We start from the raw sequence: 17647 nt of genomic DNA, 5'->3' as shown, positions 1-17647 counted from the left end.
TCCTGTCTGTTTTGTTATCAATTGTCCCAAGGAATCCGCAATACGCCCTTAGTGGATCCCATCACCCTGGGGGCTTAGTTTTACTTGGTGGACCCACGCTTCCCCGAAGGCATCCCAAAAGGCCTGGCTAGAGGGTCTTGCCCCTCTGCTAGGGGCCAGACGCACGGCTGTGTTTGGGGTCAGGAGGGAACGTTGCCTCCTGGGCAGATTGGGGGTGCGTGTGTTGCGGTGTGCGTGTTGGAGGGCATGTGGGGGGCGTTGGTGTGTGCGTGATGGAGGGTGTGGGGGTGGTGTGAGCATTACCCCCGTGGCAGATTGGTGTGTGTGTTGGGAGGGCGCTGAGAGGCTCCGCGTATATTTTCTTTCGGCGGGAGTGTGTGAACGGTACCCCAGGCAGAGTGAGCGCAAGCGCAAGCGCGTCCCAGCTAAGTCTGCCTTCCTGTGCCGCAGAAGGAGGCACCGGAAGGCCCTTCCGCTGCAGCAGCAATAGCGGCCGGTGGGGGCCGCGCAGGCGCAGGTGTGGACGCGCACGGGGTGACCTTGGGGGGCACTGGTGCCGCTTCCCCGCCCGGCCCAGCGCGGAGCCCGCGGCCATGGCGGCGCCCTGGGGCAGCGCGGAGCCGCCCGACTCGGGCTGGGAGCGCCTGCGCCAGCTCTGGCATCGCGAGTGAGTGCGCGGGATCGGGGCTCCATGCGACGGTTCCCCACCCCGGGGTGGGCCGCCCGTGTGGGAGAGGTGCTGGGAATGTAGGGGTGGGGTTGGATTTGGGGGGAGGGGCTTGGAGTGGGCTGTGAAGGTGGGGCTGCGGTGGGCCTAGTAGGGGAAAGGGGCGGGGCTTGGATTGATTTAAGCGGGGCGGGGCCGGGAGGCCTAGCTGGGAGGTGTGGAGGGAGGGCGTGGGCAGCCAGGGAGGGCCTTGACTCTAAGCTCTGGCTGTGTTTTGGCAGCGAGGTGGGCAACATATCCGAGGATGCGATGGACATCATCAAAAGCGCCTTCTCGGCTATGGTGGTGGGCTTCATCTACGGTGGCGCACCTGCCTTCCTGCAGGCCAAGCGGCAGTTTGTGGAGCGCGCCCAAGGGGATGTCTTCTACAGCCGCCTGGATGCCGTGGTACGTTCCTGTGGGAGCAGGTGGCCAGAGCCCCCTGCCAGTGCCTTTCCCACTTCCTCCCAGTAGCTGGGGCACTTGAGAGCTTGTGGGAGGCGCTGCACTCAAGAACTTGCAAAATCTTTGGCACAAGGGGTGGAGCTGGAAGAGGTTTGCTTCAGGCAGCACTGTGATTGGGAGGTCAAAAGAGGCACCCATCCTGGGCACTAAGTTCACAGGGGCATCAGAGTCGCCCCCTGCCCACAGAGTCCATGCCCTGGCCGTCTCACCATGCTACAAGCTTCAAGACAGTCCCTGCTTACTGCTGCTGCCATAGTTGCCCCCTTAGGAGCAACAGCCAGGGTGGGCAGAACGCCAGGGACTGCTTAGGAGTTCCTGGCCTGGGTAAGACTGCTCTCCCTCCTCCAGCTCTCAGAGCCGCTCCCCCTCTCCTCCCAGCAGGGTTTGTCCAGGGCCCTAGCTCTGCATATTACACCCCTAGCTCTGGCCGGGATTGGAGCTCATGCACCTGATCATAGACATATCCCTGGATCCATCCAGAGGCTTCTACTTCACTTCTTGCCAAACCCAGTCTCAAAGAGGGTCCTGTCTTCCAGAGGGTCCCATAACACTTAGGTTTTTACTTGTGTTAGTCTGCCTCCTATACACAGTGTTATAGGTACAGACTTGCCAGATACACTCATAAGGAGCTTGAGTCTGTTCATGCTCATTCACTCCTTTTTGTGGAAACAGAAACAAAATGGGAGTTGTCTGCGTAGGAAAGTTAGGGTATGGATTTGCAGTGTACAGGCACCCCCTGCTAAATGCTGTTTCGCTTAGTGCTATTTTACTATAATGTTCATTTTACATTCATATCTCATTCCACTTAGTGCTCAGCAAGTTTCGTTATAACGCTTATGGTCACCATCGTGGTTCGTCAAAAACTTCTGGTTTTGCTTAACGCTAATTTCACTTAACACTCGGTTTTTCAGGATCCAAATAAGAGCGCTAAGTAGGGGTTGAATGTATTACCTGCTCTGTACTGGTCCCTATAAATGCACTGAGTCTGTATAAGATGCCTTTGTACAAAGTATCCTGTTCAACCTTGTAAAGTGAAACAAGTCCACGCATGCAGTAAGAATGTCCATAGGAGGAACTAGTGTAAATCTGTGCTACCTTACCCATGTAGATAAGCCCCCTCTAAATAAAATGTGGGGGATATAAGTTGCTGAATTGGGGTTTTATCAGGAGCTTTAGGACCTATTGGCCTGATCAGGAGCCAACCCCTAACTTTTTCAGGGGACATGCTGGCCTGCTGTGTTGGGTCAAAATGTTAGATCCTCAAAATACTGCTTACTAAGAAAAATATAAATTAGTATTACAGTCGTAAGAGCCAGTAAAGCAGTGTATGATCCAGAGTACACCCTAAACATCAGTTCCTATTAGCGATCAGACTTTCAGGTTAAGTTGTGGGGGAGGGGTGTTAGGATTGAGAAAAATGCGTATAGTGTATGTGTAATTGTACACTTAATATTCAAACATTTGCTGCAATTTCATGTGCACGAGTACCAAAGTATCTGATGTATTTGTATAACTAGGATGTGTCTTAAACATCTGTAGTAATTGCGTGCCTGAGAAGTTTGGTTAGATGCATATTGTGCATGCTTAATTCTTTTTTAAAAAATCTGGTCTTCAATACAATGAAAAGCCAGTTCACTATCATTGTGTTGTTCATTAATATTGTTACATCCAGCATTTTTTAAGAGAGTGAGACCTGTAACACGTTCTCTCTCTTTCCTGTCTCAGCAATCAGCACAGACTGCTGGACTCAGGGGTTTCATCCGGTATGGCTGGCGCTGGAGCTGGAGAATTACTGTATTTGTGACAGTATTCAAGTAAGTTTTCTTTGCAGTTGTGGAAGAACAATTCTATAAGGACTCTGCTGAGACCTATTTGGAACTGAAAAGCAACAATAGCTATTGGTCTGAAAAAGTCCTAAGTTTTAAACTCCAATTTAACCTTCACTATAAGTGTTCACTCTTCCTTCCCCCCTTTATGACTGCGCTTAGCTTTGAAATGGGAGGCTGGCAGTGTGTGAGGGTGAAGAATTACACTTCAGTTTTTATAGAAACTCAGGATCACAAGAGGCCTCCTTAGCGACTGAGTCCAGTCCCCTTGATTTGCAGGCAGTAGTGTTCCCAAGGAATCCCTCAAGTCACAGCTTCAAACCCTTACACAGGTACACTACCAACAATATCAAGACTGACCTATAACATGCCGTAGGTAAAAGCAGAGGAGATGAGGGCTGCTGCCAATATGACAGTGGGGAAGTAGTTAGTTAGTTAATGCTCAGAAGATCCTAGGGAAAGGGCCATGCCCCATGTTACAAATCTTTTTTGGCTTTCATGAAGTAGCCGCCATGTGGCAGTGTTGGTTGTAGAAACACCGGCAGAAAACTTAAATACAAGTAAATAGCCTTCAATTGGAATAAAACAAAATGACAACGTGTTTGCTGATTATAACATAACCTGGGTGTTGTGCCTAAATTCTTCTATCAGGCAGATCTCCTTTACAAAGAGACACTAAGCTTGGAGCAGAGAACTGGAAGGAGCTGCTTAAGTGCAGTCTTGTGCAAGATCAGACAACTATGTAGTTAACGCAAAGTCCAAGGTCCTATAAGAATATCCACTCCAGTGTTGCTCCCCCTCCACCCCCATCCTCATCAGGCCATAGACAGTCTGTAACAAACCTAGGATCTCAAACAAAAACCAAAAAATCCCATGAAGTCATCAAAAAGCTACTGTGTGTCACAGGAAGAGAGCAGGAAAGACCAAGAGCTCTACCCAAGTCCCTATAAGGGTGGGGAATTTGACAAGTAAAATATGTCCACTTGATTTTAGGAAGTGGACCTCACCTCTGCGCTGTGGAGGACAGCAAAAAACCCTCAATGGTCTTATAGTTTCGTAGTTCATAGTTGCATAGTTGGTAGGGTCAAAAGGGACCTGAGCAGATTATCAAGTCTGACCCCCTGCCGTGGGCAGGAAAGAATGCTGGGGTCAAATGACCTGGCAAGGTGTATATCTAGCCTCATTTTAAAGACCCCTAGGGTAGAAGCGAGCACCACTTCCTTGGAAGTTGGTTCCAGATCCTAGCCGCCCTGACTGTGAAGTAGTGCCTCCTGCTACCCAGCCTGAATCTACTCTCCGTCAATTTATGGCCGTTATTCCTTGTTATTCCCAGTAGTGCTTGGGGGAACAGGGACTCTCCCATTGCCTGCTGGTCTCCCTTGGCAAGTTTACAGATGGCCACCAGGTCCCCTCTCAGTCTTCTCTTGTGGAGGCTGAACAGGTTCAGGTCCCATAGCCTCTCCTCGTAGGGCCTGGCCTGCTGCCCCCTGACCATGCGAGTGGCCCTCCTCTGGACCCTCTCAATGCTGGCCACATCCCTCCTGAAGTGTGGCGCCCTGAACTGGATGCAGTACTCCAACTGCAGCCTGACCAATGTCACATAGAAGGAGAGGATCACCTCCTTGGACCTGCTCATGATGCATCTGTGGATGCATGACAAAGTGTGGTTAGCCTTCCTGACTGCGTCCCCACACATTGATGGCCCCTATAATGACTTCAAGATCCTTTTCTGCCTCTGTGCTGATGAGAAGGGAGTTCCCCAGCCTGTAGGTATGCTGCTGGTTCTTCCTCCCCAGGTGCAGTACCCTGCACTTGTCAGTATTGAATCCCATCTTATTCTCATCCACCCACCCCTGTAACCTGTCTAGAACCAATTGCAACCTGTCCGTCCACTTCTCCCCGCATCTTAGTGTCATCTGCGAATTTGAACAAGGTGCTTTTCACCCCCTTGTCCAAGTTGCTGATGAAGATGTTGAACAGTGCAGGCCCGAGGACCAAGCCCTGGAGGACCCCACTGCCCACATCTCTCCAGGTCAAAAATGACCTGTCCACTACCACTCTCTGTGTGCGACCCTCCAGCCAATTGGTGACCCATCTGACTGTAGGCATCGACACCACAATCTCCTAATTTTTTAACGAGAATGGGGTGAGAGACAGTGTTGAAAGCCTTCCTAAAATCCAGAAAGGCCATGTGCAGTGCAACACCTGCGTCCAAGGATTTTGTGACCTAGTTATAGAAGGCCACTGGACTGGTCTGACAGACCTGCCTCTAATGAACCCATGTTGGTTGCCCCTAAGCCTACACTCCCCTGCTGGCCCCTCGCAGATGTGCTTCTGGATAATTTTCTCAAAGAGCTTCCCTAGGACCGAGGTAAGACTAACACACCTATAATTCCCTGGGTCCTCCTTCCTCCTTCTTTTGAAAATGGGGACCACACTGGCCCTTTTCCAGTCTTCCAGCACCTCGCCAGAGCATCATGAGTGCTCGTAAAGCCGTGCCAGGGGTCCTGCAATGACCTCTGCTAATTCCCTCAGCACTCTGGGGTGGAGATCATCAGGACCTGCTGATTTGAACACTTCCAGTCCAACCAGAAGTTCCCTGACTAGGTCCTCACTGACTCTGGGCCTGGCTATGCCTCCCCTGGGACCGTTGGGGATCCTGGTATGTGGGATGACCTGGTCCCTGCTCAAAAAAATGTAGGCAAAGAAATTGTTAAATAGGTTAGCTTTGTCACCTGGTGCGACCACCAGATTTCCTAGCGTGTCCTGCAGAGGCCCCACGTTACCCAGAACCTTCTTTTTACCCCCTACGTATTTAGTAAAAAAGGATTTCTTGTTGTCCTTGATCCGAGTTGCTAGTCCCAGTTCCATCTCTGCCTTGGCCTTCCTAACAGCCCCCCTGCAATCCTGAACAACAAAGGTATAGTCCTCCCTGGTGATGGCCCCTCCCTTCCATTGGGTGTATGCCTCTTTTTTAGCTTTGAGACGTTCCTGGATGTTTTTGGTGAGCCATGGGGGCTTTTGAGAGTACTCTTACCCCCTTTGATCTGTGTTGGGATTGCCACCCTTTGGGCTTGGAGGGTCATCTCCTTAAGGAACGACCACTCTTTTGGACTCCCAACTCCCCACCCTTCCGGGACCTTAGTGCCTCCCCGACTAGTCTCCTTAGCTCACTGAAATCTGCCCTCCTGAAGTCCATGGCTGCTGCCTTGCTGCAGGCCTTTGCCACCCTGCGCTGGATGGTGAATTCCAGTAGGCGATGATCGCTATCACCTAGGTGATTGAGCATCCGTAGTCCCCTCACCAGGTTGTTGCTTGTGGCCAGGACCAGGTCTAACAAGGTATTTCCCCTGGTGGGACTGTGCACCTCCTGGGTTAGATGGAGGTCCTGTAACACGGCTAGGAACCTACATGAGCGGTCAAACCTGTCTGACTGCTCTTCCCAGCAAATGTCCAGATAGTTTAGGTCACCCATGATGACCACATCCTTTGACTTAACTGCCTCCACGAGCTGACCTTAGAATTCCTGATCTAGCTCTTCTCCCTGGTTGGGTGGTCTGTAGTAGACCCCTGCTGTTAAGTCCCTTTCCCCCCGAACTGCTTGTATTCTGACCCTGAGCACTTCAGTCTGCCCCTTCTCTGATCCAGTGCTGCTTGTTGAGGATGTTAATTGCTCTTTGACATACCCCGCCTTTCCTCCCTGTTCTATCCCTCCTGTACAGCCAGCCTATAGCCCTTGATGTTCACTGCCCAGTCATGGTTTGGATCCCACCACGTTTCGGTGAGCCCCACTATGTCTGGGTTTGTGTTAGCTAACAGGAGGGCAAGTTCCTCCTGCATGTTTCCCATACTACGAGGATTAGTGTATCGGCATTTAAGGCCTCCTGAAGGTGTATGCACCACCCCCCTAGCCCCAGGACTATCTGGGCCCCTGTCTCTTACCTGGGTATTTCTTGTGCTCGTTGTCAGTCTTGGCTGGGCTGTTTTGTGGGCAACGTTTGGTTTGGTGTTTCGAGGCTCCCTCTGACCTCATCCTCCCCAATAGGGTTGTCTTCACCTCAGACCGCAAGTCAACCACCCTCAAGCCCTACCTTTACAGATGTTCAACACACTCATATGTTGTACATTGTATTCCAAACTTCCTTCGTAACTTTAATACCTCATAGTTGATTCTCTGGTATGGTCTTTTCCACCACACTGCAACCCAACAGTCCCTGGCCTTCTTTCCTATAGCAGCCTCTTAGCTACACTGCAACTCCCAAGTCTCTTCTTGGCTCCCTTCTTCTCTAACCCTAAAAGGATAGTCCTAGATGTTTATAGAACCACAGACTGAAATGATCACCCACCCCAGCACCTGAACAGTGTGGAAAAGGGGACTGTTGTAGGATGGTTTAACTCTGAGCATATGAGCAAGACACCTGAAAGCATTCTTAGTATTATTAGGAGTGCTAGTTCCCCTGGTCTCCCATCCCTAGTTGTGGTTAATTTCTGATATTTCAGAGGAAGGTTTAGGGGGGAAAAAAGCTAAGAGTTATACCTCCAAGGAGGAAAAATCCTTCTGGGCCCTGCTGGTGATTGGTAGAAGCCCTGAATCATGAGATTGATTGATTAAATACAGTTTTAAATAATACAGTGAAAATATGGTGCGAGGCTTTGTAAATATTAAAACTCAGGAGCGGGTGATCAAGGGAGAGAGAACTAATCCAGACCCGGATGTGAGATCTTACATAATTGTAGAGCAAGGTCAGTGTTTTCAAAAATGGGTCCCTACAGGTCTCAAAATTGTAGTTGGGACCTGAATTTTAAAAGCATTAAACACAAATCAGTTTTCATTGACTTTTGAATTCTACACATGCATCTTAAAAATGGTTTATAGATTAGATGCATATATCAAAATTATTTTTTTAAATCCTGCCATGAGTTTAGGGTGCTGTCTTATCTCTCTTAGGGATTGATATCATAGTTACCTAAGCAGAATAAGGACTAACCCTCTGTACTCTGCTTTCAGGATGTATTAATGTGATAACAACACCTACCCACTTTTTCAATGTTGAGTAATCATCTTTTGATGACGGAAGGACTAATGCATATGCTTGCATGTTAGGATTAGGGACTGGCTGAATATATAACCCTAGGGTGTGCTGATAATTGCAGAAGAAATTGCTAATAATTCTCTATTGCTTGATTCATTATATTAATAGCAAGTCTATCTTGACACTCCATAAAGACATGTAATCATTATAAAGTGTTTACTATTATATTGCACTTATCTGGTTGTATAAATATCAATACAAAATTAAAAAAATGGAACTAGAGCAGGCCTGTTAGGTTGCATCTAGTCCATGCCTGTATTGGCCAGAGGGCTTCCTTCTACACTTATAGTGCTTCGGTGCCTTATTTCACTGTCTGAAACAGTGGTGCATTCAGCATTTCCTTGGGAGACTGTCAGAATCTTTCATCTGTTGCATTTCCTTCTTGCCCAGGCTAAAATTTCCTCTGCAGAATTGTGTCTTGTTACTCCTAATGTGTACCCCATTTGACCACTCCAAAATAATTCTACTCCATGTTGGGCATTTACTTCAAAACAGACAATTTTCCTGTAGTCACTGGTTGGTCATGCTCGTGATATTATGTATTTAGTCCTTTACATTTTTCTCCCATAAATACTCCTGCTGATCATTTTTGCTACATTTCTTAATTTGATTTTTTTTCCTGGTCTGTCAATATCTTAACTGGTAGTGTAGTTTCCATACCTGAATGTAGTTTCTAGGCTGTGGTCCACCAAAGGCTTACAAGAGCAGGAGCATGGCTGCCTTGCTTTTCAAGTTTGTCTGCAAACATATTGCACCATAAGATCCTATCTGTTTTGCTGCCTATTATCATTCTGAAGTCTCTGTTAGTACTACTGTTTCAAAGTTCTCTCTCCCCTTGGCTGCATTTTGGATTGTATCTTACTCATGGCAATAATTAGGATTATTTCCCAGTAAAAGCCAGTTTTGTTTTTCTGCCTATCTTCCTTTTTATATTTCCTCCTTGATATGATTGGTTTTGGGGGCTCTTCCCAGTTCAGGGCTTTTTTCAGATGTCATTGACGTACTGTCTGCTTCCTCTCCTAGAATTTTGCTTACGTTGAATTATGCTGGACCTCATGCATGTCCTTGTGGCTTTCCACCAGACTTCTCCCCCACTGTTTGGTGTGATGTATCTTTTTTTTCTTTAATCATTTTCTCTTACTCTAGCTTTTTAAAAAAGCCCATGTGATATACTTTAACTATTTTGTAGTTATTTGGGGCATGAAATTTTGAGATATCATTTCAAATGTGTTTTAAGAACCCAAATACAACATTTCTTCTGCCTTCCCTTCTTCCCAATTTTAAACCTAACAAGCTATTAAAACAAGAAAGTTTGTGTTTTATCCTCACCCAGAAGTTAGAGACACTGGGTGCATCTACACATGCACTTTAATGCGTGTTAGTCTATTTTAATGTGCATTTAAGTGTCACTAAAAATGTGCCATTTAGTTAATGTGCATTAAAATAGGCGAATGCTTATTAAGCGTCACTAAATAACCATGCTCTTTAGTTATTGCACATTAAGACAGACTAATGCACATTTTCATAGTACCTCACAATGGAGGACACATCTACGTGTGCGCTTTAATGCTCAGTAGCCTCTTTTAATGTGCATTAAAGTGTCACAAAAACATGCTTTTTACTTAATGCGCATTAAAAGAGGCTAATGCGTATTGTTACTTAAAAAGCATTCGCTTTAGTTAATGTGCACGAAGCCTGGCTAATGCACATTTTCCTAGTACCTCACAATAGAGGGCACTTTTACACATGCTCCAGGGTGTGCGGGTAAGTGCTTTAACTAGAGCTGCTCCAAGAGCTGCTCTAATTAAAATGCTGCCCATGTATCAGCATCCACAGACTTAAAAGCGGCAGCAGGAGCGCTTGAACTAAAGCTGGTCAAATAAGCTTTAGTTCAAGTACCCCCACTGCCATTTTTAAACCTGGGGACACTGATGCATGAGATGCAGGAGGCTGCTGGAGTGCAGTAGTTGCTGTGCTTCAGCAGACTCAGTTAATTGAGTCTGCTCCGACGTGTTGGAATTCTAGCACATCAGAGCAGCCTCTGTATTTGTGTATAGGTGCCTGGAGGCATTAGATTTAATGCATATTAACTACAGCGCATTAATGCATGTGTAGACAAGCCCACTGGGTATACCACTTGGCCAGCTCTAACATGAGCATCTGGGAAGTGATAAAGACATGCTATTAAGATGGGTAACTTCACATTCAGACCTCACTTGCTGACTGCAAACTTCATATAATTTCTTAAATATGGCTGAAAAATTTGGGAGGTTTTTTGGTTATAAAATTACAAATAGACCATGCTGCTTCCCCATATTGGCTGCACTGCAACATTCAATAAGACTTTTGGGGTCAAAGCATTTGCAGCTGCTCTGCATGTGCTGCACAGAAAGACAACAGGGAGCATGCTGTGGGCCAACATGTTAGCTCCCCATTGTTCAATGAACCTGTTATGTGGGTTTGATATTGCTGTCTCTGTCAATTCTTGTTTGTTAACTTGTTTGTGCCCCATTGTTTCAGCACAGCAAGCACTGGCCTGTCTTTGTACTATGATAAAGTCAGCCTCAGTCATTATGTTGCAGCAGGAGGTGAGATTACTTAATTTTCATATTCTGTTTGGTTTATGAGTGCAGCCTTTGATTACAGCAGACCACTGGGAGTCGGGGCTTTAGGTTCCATTTCCTATCCTACTACTGACTCACTTTGTGACCTTACTTAATTATTATTTAACCTTACCATGCTTCTGTAATAGAGAGGCAGTGACGTTTTCCTAACCCACTGGGGAGTTGTGGGCCTCAGTTAATTTTTGGAAACTTGATGTATTTCTTTGGTGAAAGATGCATGGGGAGTTTGTTTCAAGGATACACGCCTAACTAATTTTTGAAACAAAAATGAAAATGAGCATTAGAACTCCAGTCGTGTGGGTAATACCTCCTTCCTTCTCTTCATTGCCACCTAATACTGCTATTTACAATGTTTGCTCTATGCAACATATCTAAAGGATCCTGCTTTGTATCTTTACACAAGCGGATATTGTCCTTCTGGTTAGACACGTTTCTATTCCTCACTCACTTTAACTGTTAGACAGTGTTATTGGTTGCTGTTGAACAAATTGTGTGGTGTACTTTAGGGAAGGTCTATTACAGAGGTGGGTGGACCTGAGGGTTCTTGTATTTAATTCTTAGAGCTCTTTGGGAGCCTTTAAGAGCAGCAGAAAATCTTGTATTATGTTTAGTACCATAGAAATCACAGATTTTTTTTCTCTTAAAAAAAGCAAACATATTAGTTTGGCCCCATCCTAGTCCATACTGGAAGTATGTCAGCAGGAGCCCAGCTGCCTTTCAGTCTTGCCTGAGTTGATTTGGCCTTTTAGATTGATTGAACCATTGCTGGCCTTAGCTTTGACAAGTATTTGTGTATCTTAGCCCTTACAGGAAGCCTGTTCAGAATGCATTTGGGCCTGCGTGGCCTGGCAGTGGGCGGCATCTTTGGGGCACTGTTATGGTAAGTTACACACGTGGCATATTTATGACCAAATTCAGAGTTACATACTTTAGCTAGTGTGTGTTTATGACTTCACAAACCAAACCTTGAATCATAGAAGTGGCTACATAAAACTGCTCACCCTCACCCCTGCTGGACTTGTTGATCCCTTCTGGGATTATGATTTCTTTCTTAGGCCCCCCATCCGTTTTTTTTGTTTTTTTTTTTACCCTTTGCTTTACACATCATTATTTTCTCAGCAGTGGCTGAATAAGTGTAGATTCCTTGCTTGAATCTTTTTCAGTTAATACTGTTTTAATGGTATTAAAACAGAAAAGCAATTATACTTGCATCTGTAGTTTCATAATCATGACCATCCCACTTTATGCTCCGCTCTGCATCTCAGAACAGTTAGCCAGAATTGAAAGATGAAGCATGTACTTAAGGAGTTGTGTTGATTGATGTCGAGAGCTGGAGATGAACTAGGAATCCTGGCTTCCTTCTCAGCTTCAGCATTGGCTCCCCATGTAGCTGGTTGGTTGAGTCACTGAGGGGTAGGTCCACAAAGGCATTGCAGTGCTCTGAGCAATGCATGGCTAATTTCTAGGCAGTAAGGGGAAAATAGAATCCTTGGCCTCAAGTTATGTACTGTGAGAGATCCTGGCTGCATAAAATATATGCACCTAAATGTGGCATCCACAAAAGTCGGCACACTGAACCAGCAGCTGTCTAAGCTTGCTGTTAGGAAGTGCTAAGGAGGGGGGGGGGTGTCTTCAGACCTATTCCACTCAAGGACTTAAAGACTTGCGCTGTGAAGCATTTATCTCTGCTCAAGAGTCACAACCCTGCACTCCAGGAATAAGACTAGCAGGTGTTGGAGTAGGAGGTCATGGTTTTGTCTCTGCCGGTATTTCATAGCTAGGAGGCAGGAACACTTGCCCAATATTCTGTTCCTTTCTCTGCATGATTGCATTCCAGCCTGCTGCCTGTTTCCCCAGGCTCCAGTGTATGGGGTGTTCTGAGGAGGGCTTTTCTCATCCCTCCTTTTAAAGCTGATACAATTTAAAGGAACTGTTCATTGGGCCAGAAAGAAATGATGAGTGTGTTTTCAGGGCACTCATCTAGCGTTTCCTTCCTTATCTCCACTGGCCCTTTGTTGCAGTCCAGTCCTGGGGTGTGCTCAGAGAATGCTTTTTAGCTAGGACTTTGCAGGATGGAAAGGTGGAGGAGCACCTGCTTTGGGGACCCTGGCAGGACATAGGCCTGAGTAAATGCCCCCTGCTCAGCACTGTTGAGACAGGGAGCTCTGGGTCTGCCCAGATCCAAATACTTCAGGAGCTTGACTGGAAGAAAACAAGGTACCTCCATAGTTAGAAGGAAATTAATGGGCGTGGGGGGTGGTAGAGGGTTTGAGGATCTAAATTTTGGGCATAGGTGCCTATGGGGCAGTTAGGTGGCAGGTCAGGTATTGAAGCCTGCATCCAGCCTGTAGCTTCTCTTTGCCTTTTTCCTTAGTTGTAAAATATTGATAATGTTGACCTACCTTGGTCAGTGATGAATCTTAATGAGTGTCCACAAAGCACTGCAGATGAAAAGGAAGGCACTGTGTTCCTTGAGCTTCATTTGGTAGCTATTACTAGAAAGGAAATGGCTTAGACAACAAACTGGTATGAACATTAGTGGTGGTTATGCGTCACTGATCAATGGCTGGCCCCCGCACACCTTTCTGTGTTGCCAGTAAGCTGCTGCTATTTGTGTACTCTTGATGAACTTGCTTGTAGCTTCCACTGTCTCCTCTGCATCATAGCATTCCTGCAGGAGGACTACTGATTGCAGTGCAGAAGCTCTGTCCAGAAACCATGGTGGAAAGACGAAAGAGGAAGCAAAGGGAGCTGTATGAGCAGAAGACAGCAGAGTGGTAAGGAACAGTGCAGTCTTTTACCTTGGTGAATTTGTATCACTCACCAGAAGTGGATCTTGTCCTATAGGTCCAACTTTTTCATTTGTCAGGCTGATTCTCACAAAGCAGTTTGCTAATGGGCGATCTCCTTTTCCAACCCCAGCTCCCCCCATTGGCTTTTGGCTTCTCAGTGTTTCATATACCCCTGTGATTTTTGCCCAGTGCTAGTCAGTGCTGCAATTTATCATCAGCCAGTACATGTGTTTGAATTTATAGCAGGATTGGTCCTTACAATGGTACATTGCAACTTTGACTTGAAGCAGTGATATTTTTCACTGCTGTTTCCCCAGAAAGCTGCTCCACTAATATCATAATCAGGACCTGCTTTTCCAAATCCACATAATTTTATTTTGTTCAGTTTCAACTGTTTGTTCCCAGTTATACCATAGTCTTGCTCTTTCTCCACGCTGCCAATTGACTGCATGATCAAGTTAAAACGGATGAACCTACCTGTCTTCCCTGATGCTGGTGGAATGACTCATTAAAACTGGCAATTGGTGCCAAAACTAAAAGACTAGCTGGAATTTTGTTGGGTCAGGAGTGTTTCTTCAGTTTGCAGCAGATGCAGGTATTCAGACTACAGCACTATAAATTGTACTCACAGTGTCTTCTTTCTGTCCTTAAGGGGAGCCAGGCTTAATTCAATTGAAATTGCCTTGGAAGAAATGGAAAGGGATAATAAGAAAGGAGGCATGGAGGAAGATACCAAGAGGATTCAAGAATTGCTTAATCTGCCCAAGAACTCTCTGCCATCAGAAGATAGGAATTAATTTGATTCTGGATGTAGACCTCTGACATCTTCACTGAAAGGCTGGCATGAATCAGTGTGTCCCTTCTGCTTTTGACAGCCACAAATGATGACCATGAATCTTGGCACAGGGAGTGTTAGAGAGCCTTGGGAAATGGAAACGCCAGCTCCCAATGATGGCTAATGTACACAGCTAGGAGAGGGGTGGGACAATATGAGGGTGAATTGTCCCACCCCCACCTGGAGCAGCGCAGCAGGGGCAAGAATGGGATGGGGAGCCACTGCTGGAGGTGAGGGGAGTTAAGCAGCACTCAGCCAGCTGCAGCCACACCAGGAACAGTCCCAGCAGAAGCTGCATGTGCTGGCAAGGCCAGGGCTGGTGTGACTTTCTGCTCCCCATGCCTCCAGCTATGGCTCCTGCTTCTGCTGTGCTGCTCTATGCGGGCAGGTGGGAAGAAAGCTTCAGCTGGATGGCTCCTGCCGCAGTGTGTGGGGCTCTGACTCCAGCTTCTATCTGCGCCACCTGCCCACAGGTGGCTGCTCTTCACCAGGGATCCTGCTTTTCTCTGATTTAAAAAAAAATCCCCAATTTTTGGTTTAACTCCCCTTCCCCCCCCATGCACATTTTTCCATGATTAAAATGAAACACCATTATATATATGTATCTATATATTAGTGATATTTCATTTTGATCATGGAAAAATGTGGATTTTAGGTTCCTTTTTTTTTTAATTCCCAATTTTTGCTTTAAATCGGAGAAAACCAGGATCCCAGCTCATCATGCTGGATGGGCAGAGTGAGTAGAAGGCAGCCAGGAGCTGGAGCAGTGCAGCAGGAGCAGCAGCTGTAGCTAGAAACAAGGGAAGCAGAACAGCCCCACTGGCCCAGGCCCTAGCCAGTGCACAGCTTCTGGTGGGACTGTTCCCAGTGCATTTGTAGCCAGCCAGGTGCTGCTCTGCTCCCCCTCCCTCCAGTTAGGCTTCTTCCACTCCTGCCCATGCTGTGGCAAGGTGTGGGGAGAAGCTTCAGCCTGGCAGCTCCTGCTGGAGATGAGGGGAGCAGAGAAGCACCTGGCCAGCTGCAGCCACACCAGGAACAGCCTCACCTGAAGCTGCACGCTGGCCAGGGCCTGAGTCAGGGTTGGTGGGTTAGGGTTGGCAGGTGTGGGCAGGAGCTCAGCACAGGCTGCCCCAGGTGGGGGTCAGCCCCATGCATAGTGCCACAGGGCCAACCACAGACTGAGCAAGTACTGCTGCATGCACCCCCCTCCCCCCCACACTATAGGGCATGCTCAGAGCAGATCATGTGCATCCTGCTCCTGAGCACTGCTCCCTGCCCAGCCAAAGCCCCATAGGGATTTTCGGTGAGTTGGGGGGAGGGGGGTGTTGACCTGGCCCGTGACAGCTCATCAATACTCCCTGTGTGGCCCTTTGGCCCAAATAATTGCCCACCCCTGTGCTAATCCCTTCAACACATCTTAACCTTGTTCTGGTGGGACCAGTGCTGTGGGTTGAAGAAGTCTGCTGAGTGGGTCTGGTCAGGCTGCTCACAGTAATAGAGACTTGGCTGTGATCATGATTGGAGTATGTTACAACTGAGGCTGAGGGAAGGAATCAGGCTTCCTGGAGAGAACAGGCCTTGGGAATCTCACATAAAGAACATCCTTCTGGAATGGGTCCTACAGCAAGGATGACACTTCTGTTGGCTGGAGGGATTGGCATTATGGGGCAAAGATACCCCCTAATAATAAGTTACAAATCATGATATCATCCTGGAGGAAAGATTGAGAGTGTTGTTTAGACAAAAAAGAAAAATTAAATAATATTGTATAGACCTTGTCTTCTAGGATTGTCTCTTGCTCTGCCCATGTGGTATTAGTTCTGGGGAAAAGGTCTGAGCCATAGCCCGTGAGCGAGGTTCACCAAAGCTCATCAGTAAGGGTGTGGGCCGTCAAGTCTCACAGCCCCATTTAGACTTTACCATGATTCAGTAACAAGAAGCCTGAATAAGTGAAAACCTCATTTCTCACGGGTATGATCCAATGGTTCTCTGGTAGCACTATGAAGTGAACATTTGGACTGGATTTGAATTAATAATGGCCTGTAGCTGTAAGAGTTATGTCTTCCTTCACCATTTTGTGCTAGGCAGAGGGTTGTAAGTGCAAGTTCCCATTCTGTTTAACTGAAATAAAATGCCCAACAAGGTTGAAGTCAGAAGCAAGCTCTTTTCTGCCTCTGGCACTTAATGCTCCCTGACCCTGGAATGATTTTATGGCTCCCTTTCCAAAAGTTCAGCCAGCTGTATATTATCACTAAGTTCTGCCCAAACATTATTCCTCCCCCAGGGTGGTTGGTTACAGCTGCACAGCTCCTTTAGCAGAGCATATCCCATGCACACAAGCCAGATTTTTGGATACATTTCCTCATTTTTAATAAGCACCTACTTTTCATATTTTCCAAAAGGAGCATTTTGTTTGTTAAACATGGTACTGCAGAAGGAGACAAATGCATTTTTTGGTTGGGCTTTGTTTTTCTTCTCCCCCTGCTCTACCACAGAGGGAGAAATGTGTATTGCTTTGGTGCAGCTTAATTCTCAGCCCTCCGCCCCCTCCCAGTTTAAACTCCCCAGTGCAGCCAACATGTCCTTCTGGCCAAAGAAGTCTAGTCCCTTGCTAAGATTACTTTTAGTCATTGACTAGCTTTCTTTTTTCCCATGCCTACCTATGGTTTTGCTGGTACCTGCCTACCAAACATCCCACACCCCCACAGCTTGCTTTTTGTGGTGACAGAGCAGCATGTACCTCAGTCTCATTATGCCTCTTCCTCTTTTCAGTGCCCTTTGTGCAATGACTAAGATGATGCTCATTTTCCTGTGCGTGGCCTCTTGCACGGTGGTACTCTTTCTGAGAAAATAATTGGAACCTACCTCCCATTTTCCATTGATATATTTTTCCCTTGTCCCCCCCTCGTTCAGGGTGGTGAGAATCGAATGCCTGGCCATACTGTGCCTTAGCGTTGTCAGGTTCCCATATTAGCAGTTGGTCTGTCGGTGTTTAGAAACAGAATCACCCTTCTTGCTGTGTTTCCTGTAAAGTAAGCATTTCTATGTAGTTCCTTATTTCTTCTAATAAAGCCATTGACTAGAATGGGAAGAGTAAAGCTGGCTCTGAACTTGCATCTTCTTTTCAAATAAGTTCTTCCCGTTGGCAAAAGATGGGATGTTGCACAGTTGAAGACTGTAGCTCTTCACTTACATGGCAGATGCACAGTGGCAGGAGAACAGCACAAGCACATGTGTGCTGCAGCTCCGTGGTGTGTGAAGGACTCCACTTCTGTGGTTAGAAGGAAGATTAACCGGAGGCTGTTC

The 17647-nt window shown here is 46.8% G+C and overlaps 1 protein-coding gene across 1 annotated transcript; it reads left to right on the top strand.

Annotated features, from left to right (window-relative positions):
* The first annotated feature begins 466 nt into the window (after nt 1–466).
* TIMMDC1 (translocase of inner mitochondrial membrane domain containing 1) lies at nt 467–17439 on the top strand. The gene is made up of 7 exons (XM_006262294.4): nt 467–667; nt 949–1114; nt 2897–2985; nt 10611–10678; nt 11516–11594; nt 13381–13491; nt 14159–17439. Exons 1-7 carry the CDS (start codon nt 594–596, stop codon nt 14301–14303), a joined length of 732 nt encoding a protein of 243 aa, XP_006262356.1. The 5' UTR covers nt 467–593; the 3' UTR covers nt 14304–17439.
* The last annotated feature ends 208 nt before the right edge of the window (nt 17440–17647 follow it).

The sequence above is a fragment of the Alligator mississippiensis genome, chromosome 1 (assembly GCF_030867095.1).
Source record: "Alligator mississippiensis isolate rAllMis1 chromosome 1, rAllMis1, whole genome shotgun sequence".
NCBI lineage: Eukaryota > Metazoa > Chordata > Crocodylia > Alligatoridae > Alligator > Alligator mississippiensis.
The sequence above is the reverse complement of the archived record's forward strand: the minus strand, read 5'-3'. Positions and strand labels throughout refer to the sequence as shown.

Bases quoted from the DNA above. Each gene is read 5' to 3' on its own strand.
- TIMMDC1 (XM_006262294.4), top strand. From the start codon at position 594: ATGGCGGCGCCCTGGGGCAGCGCGGAGCCGCCCGACTCGGGCTGGGAG. The intron at 668-948 runs GTGAGTGCGCGG...GTGTTTTGGCAG, and splicing joins CGCCAGCTCTGGCATCGCGA to CGAGGTGGGCAACATATCCG. The intron at 13,492-14,158 runs GTAAGGAACAGT...TCTGTCCTTAAG, and splicing joins GAGCAGAAGACAGCAGAGTG to GGGAGCCAGGCTTAATTCAA.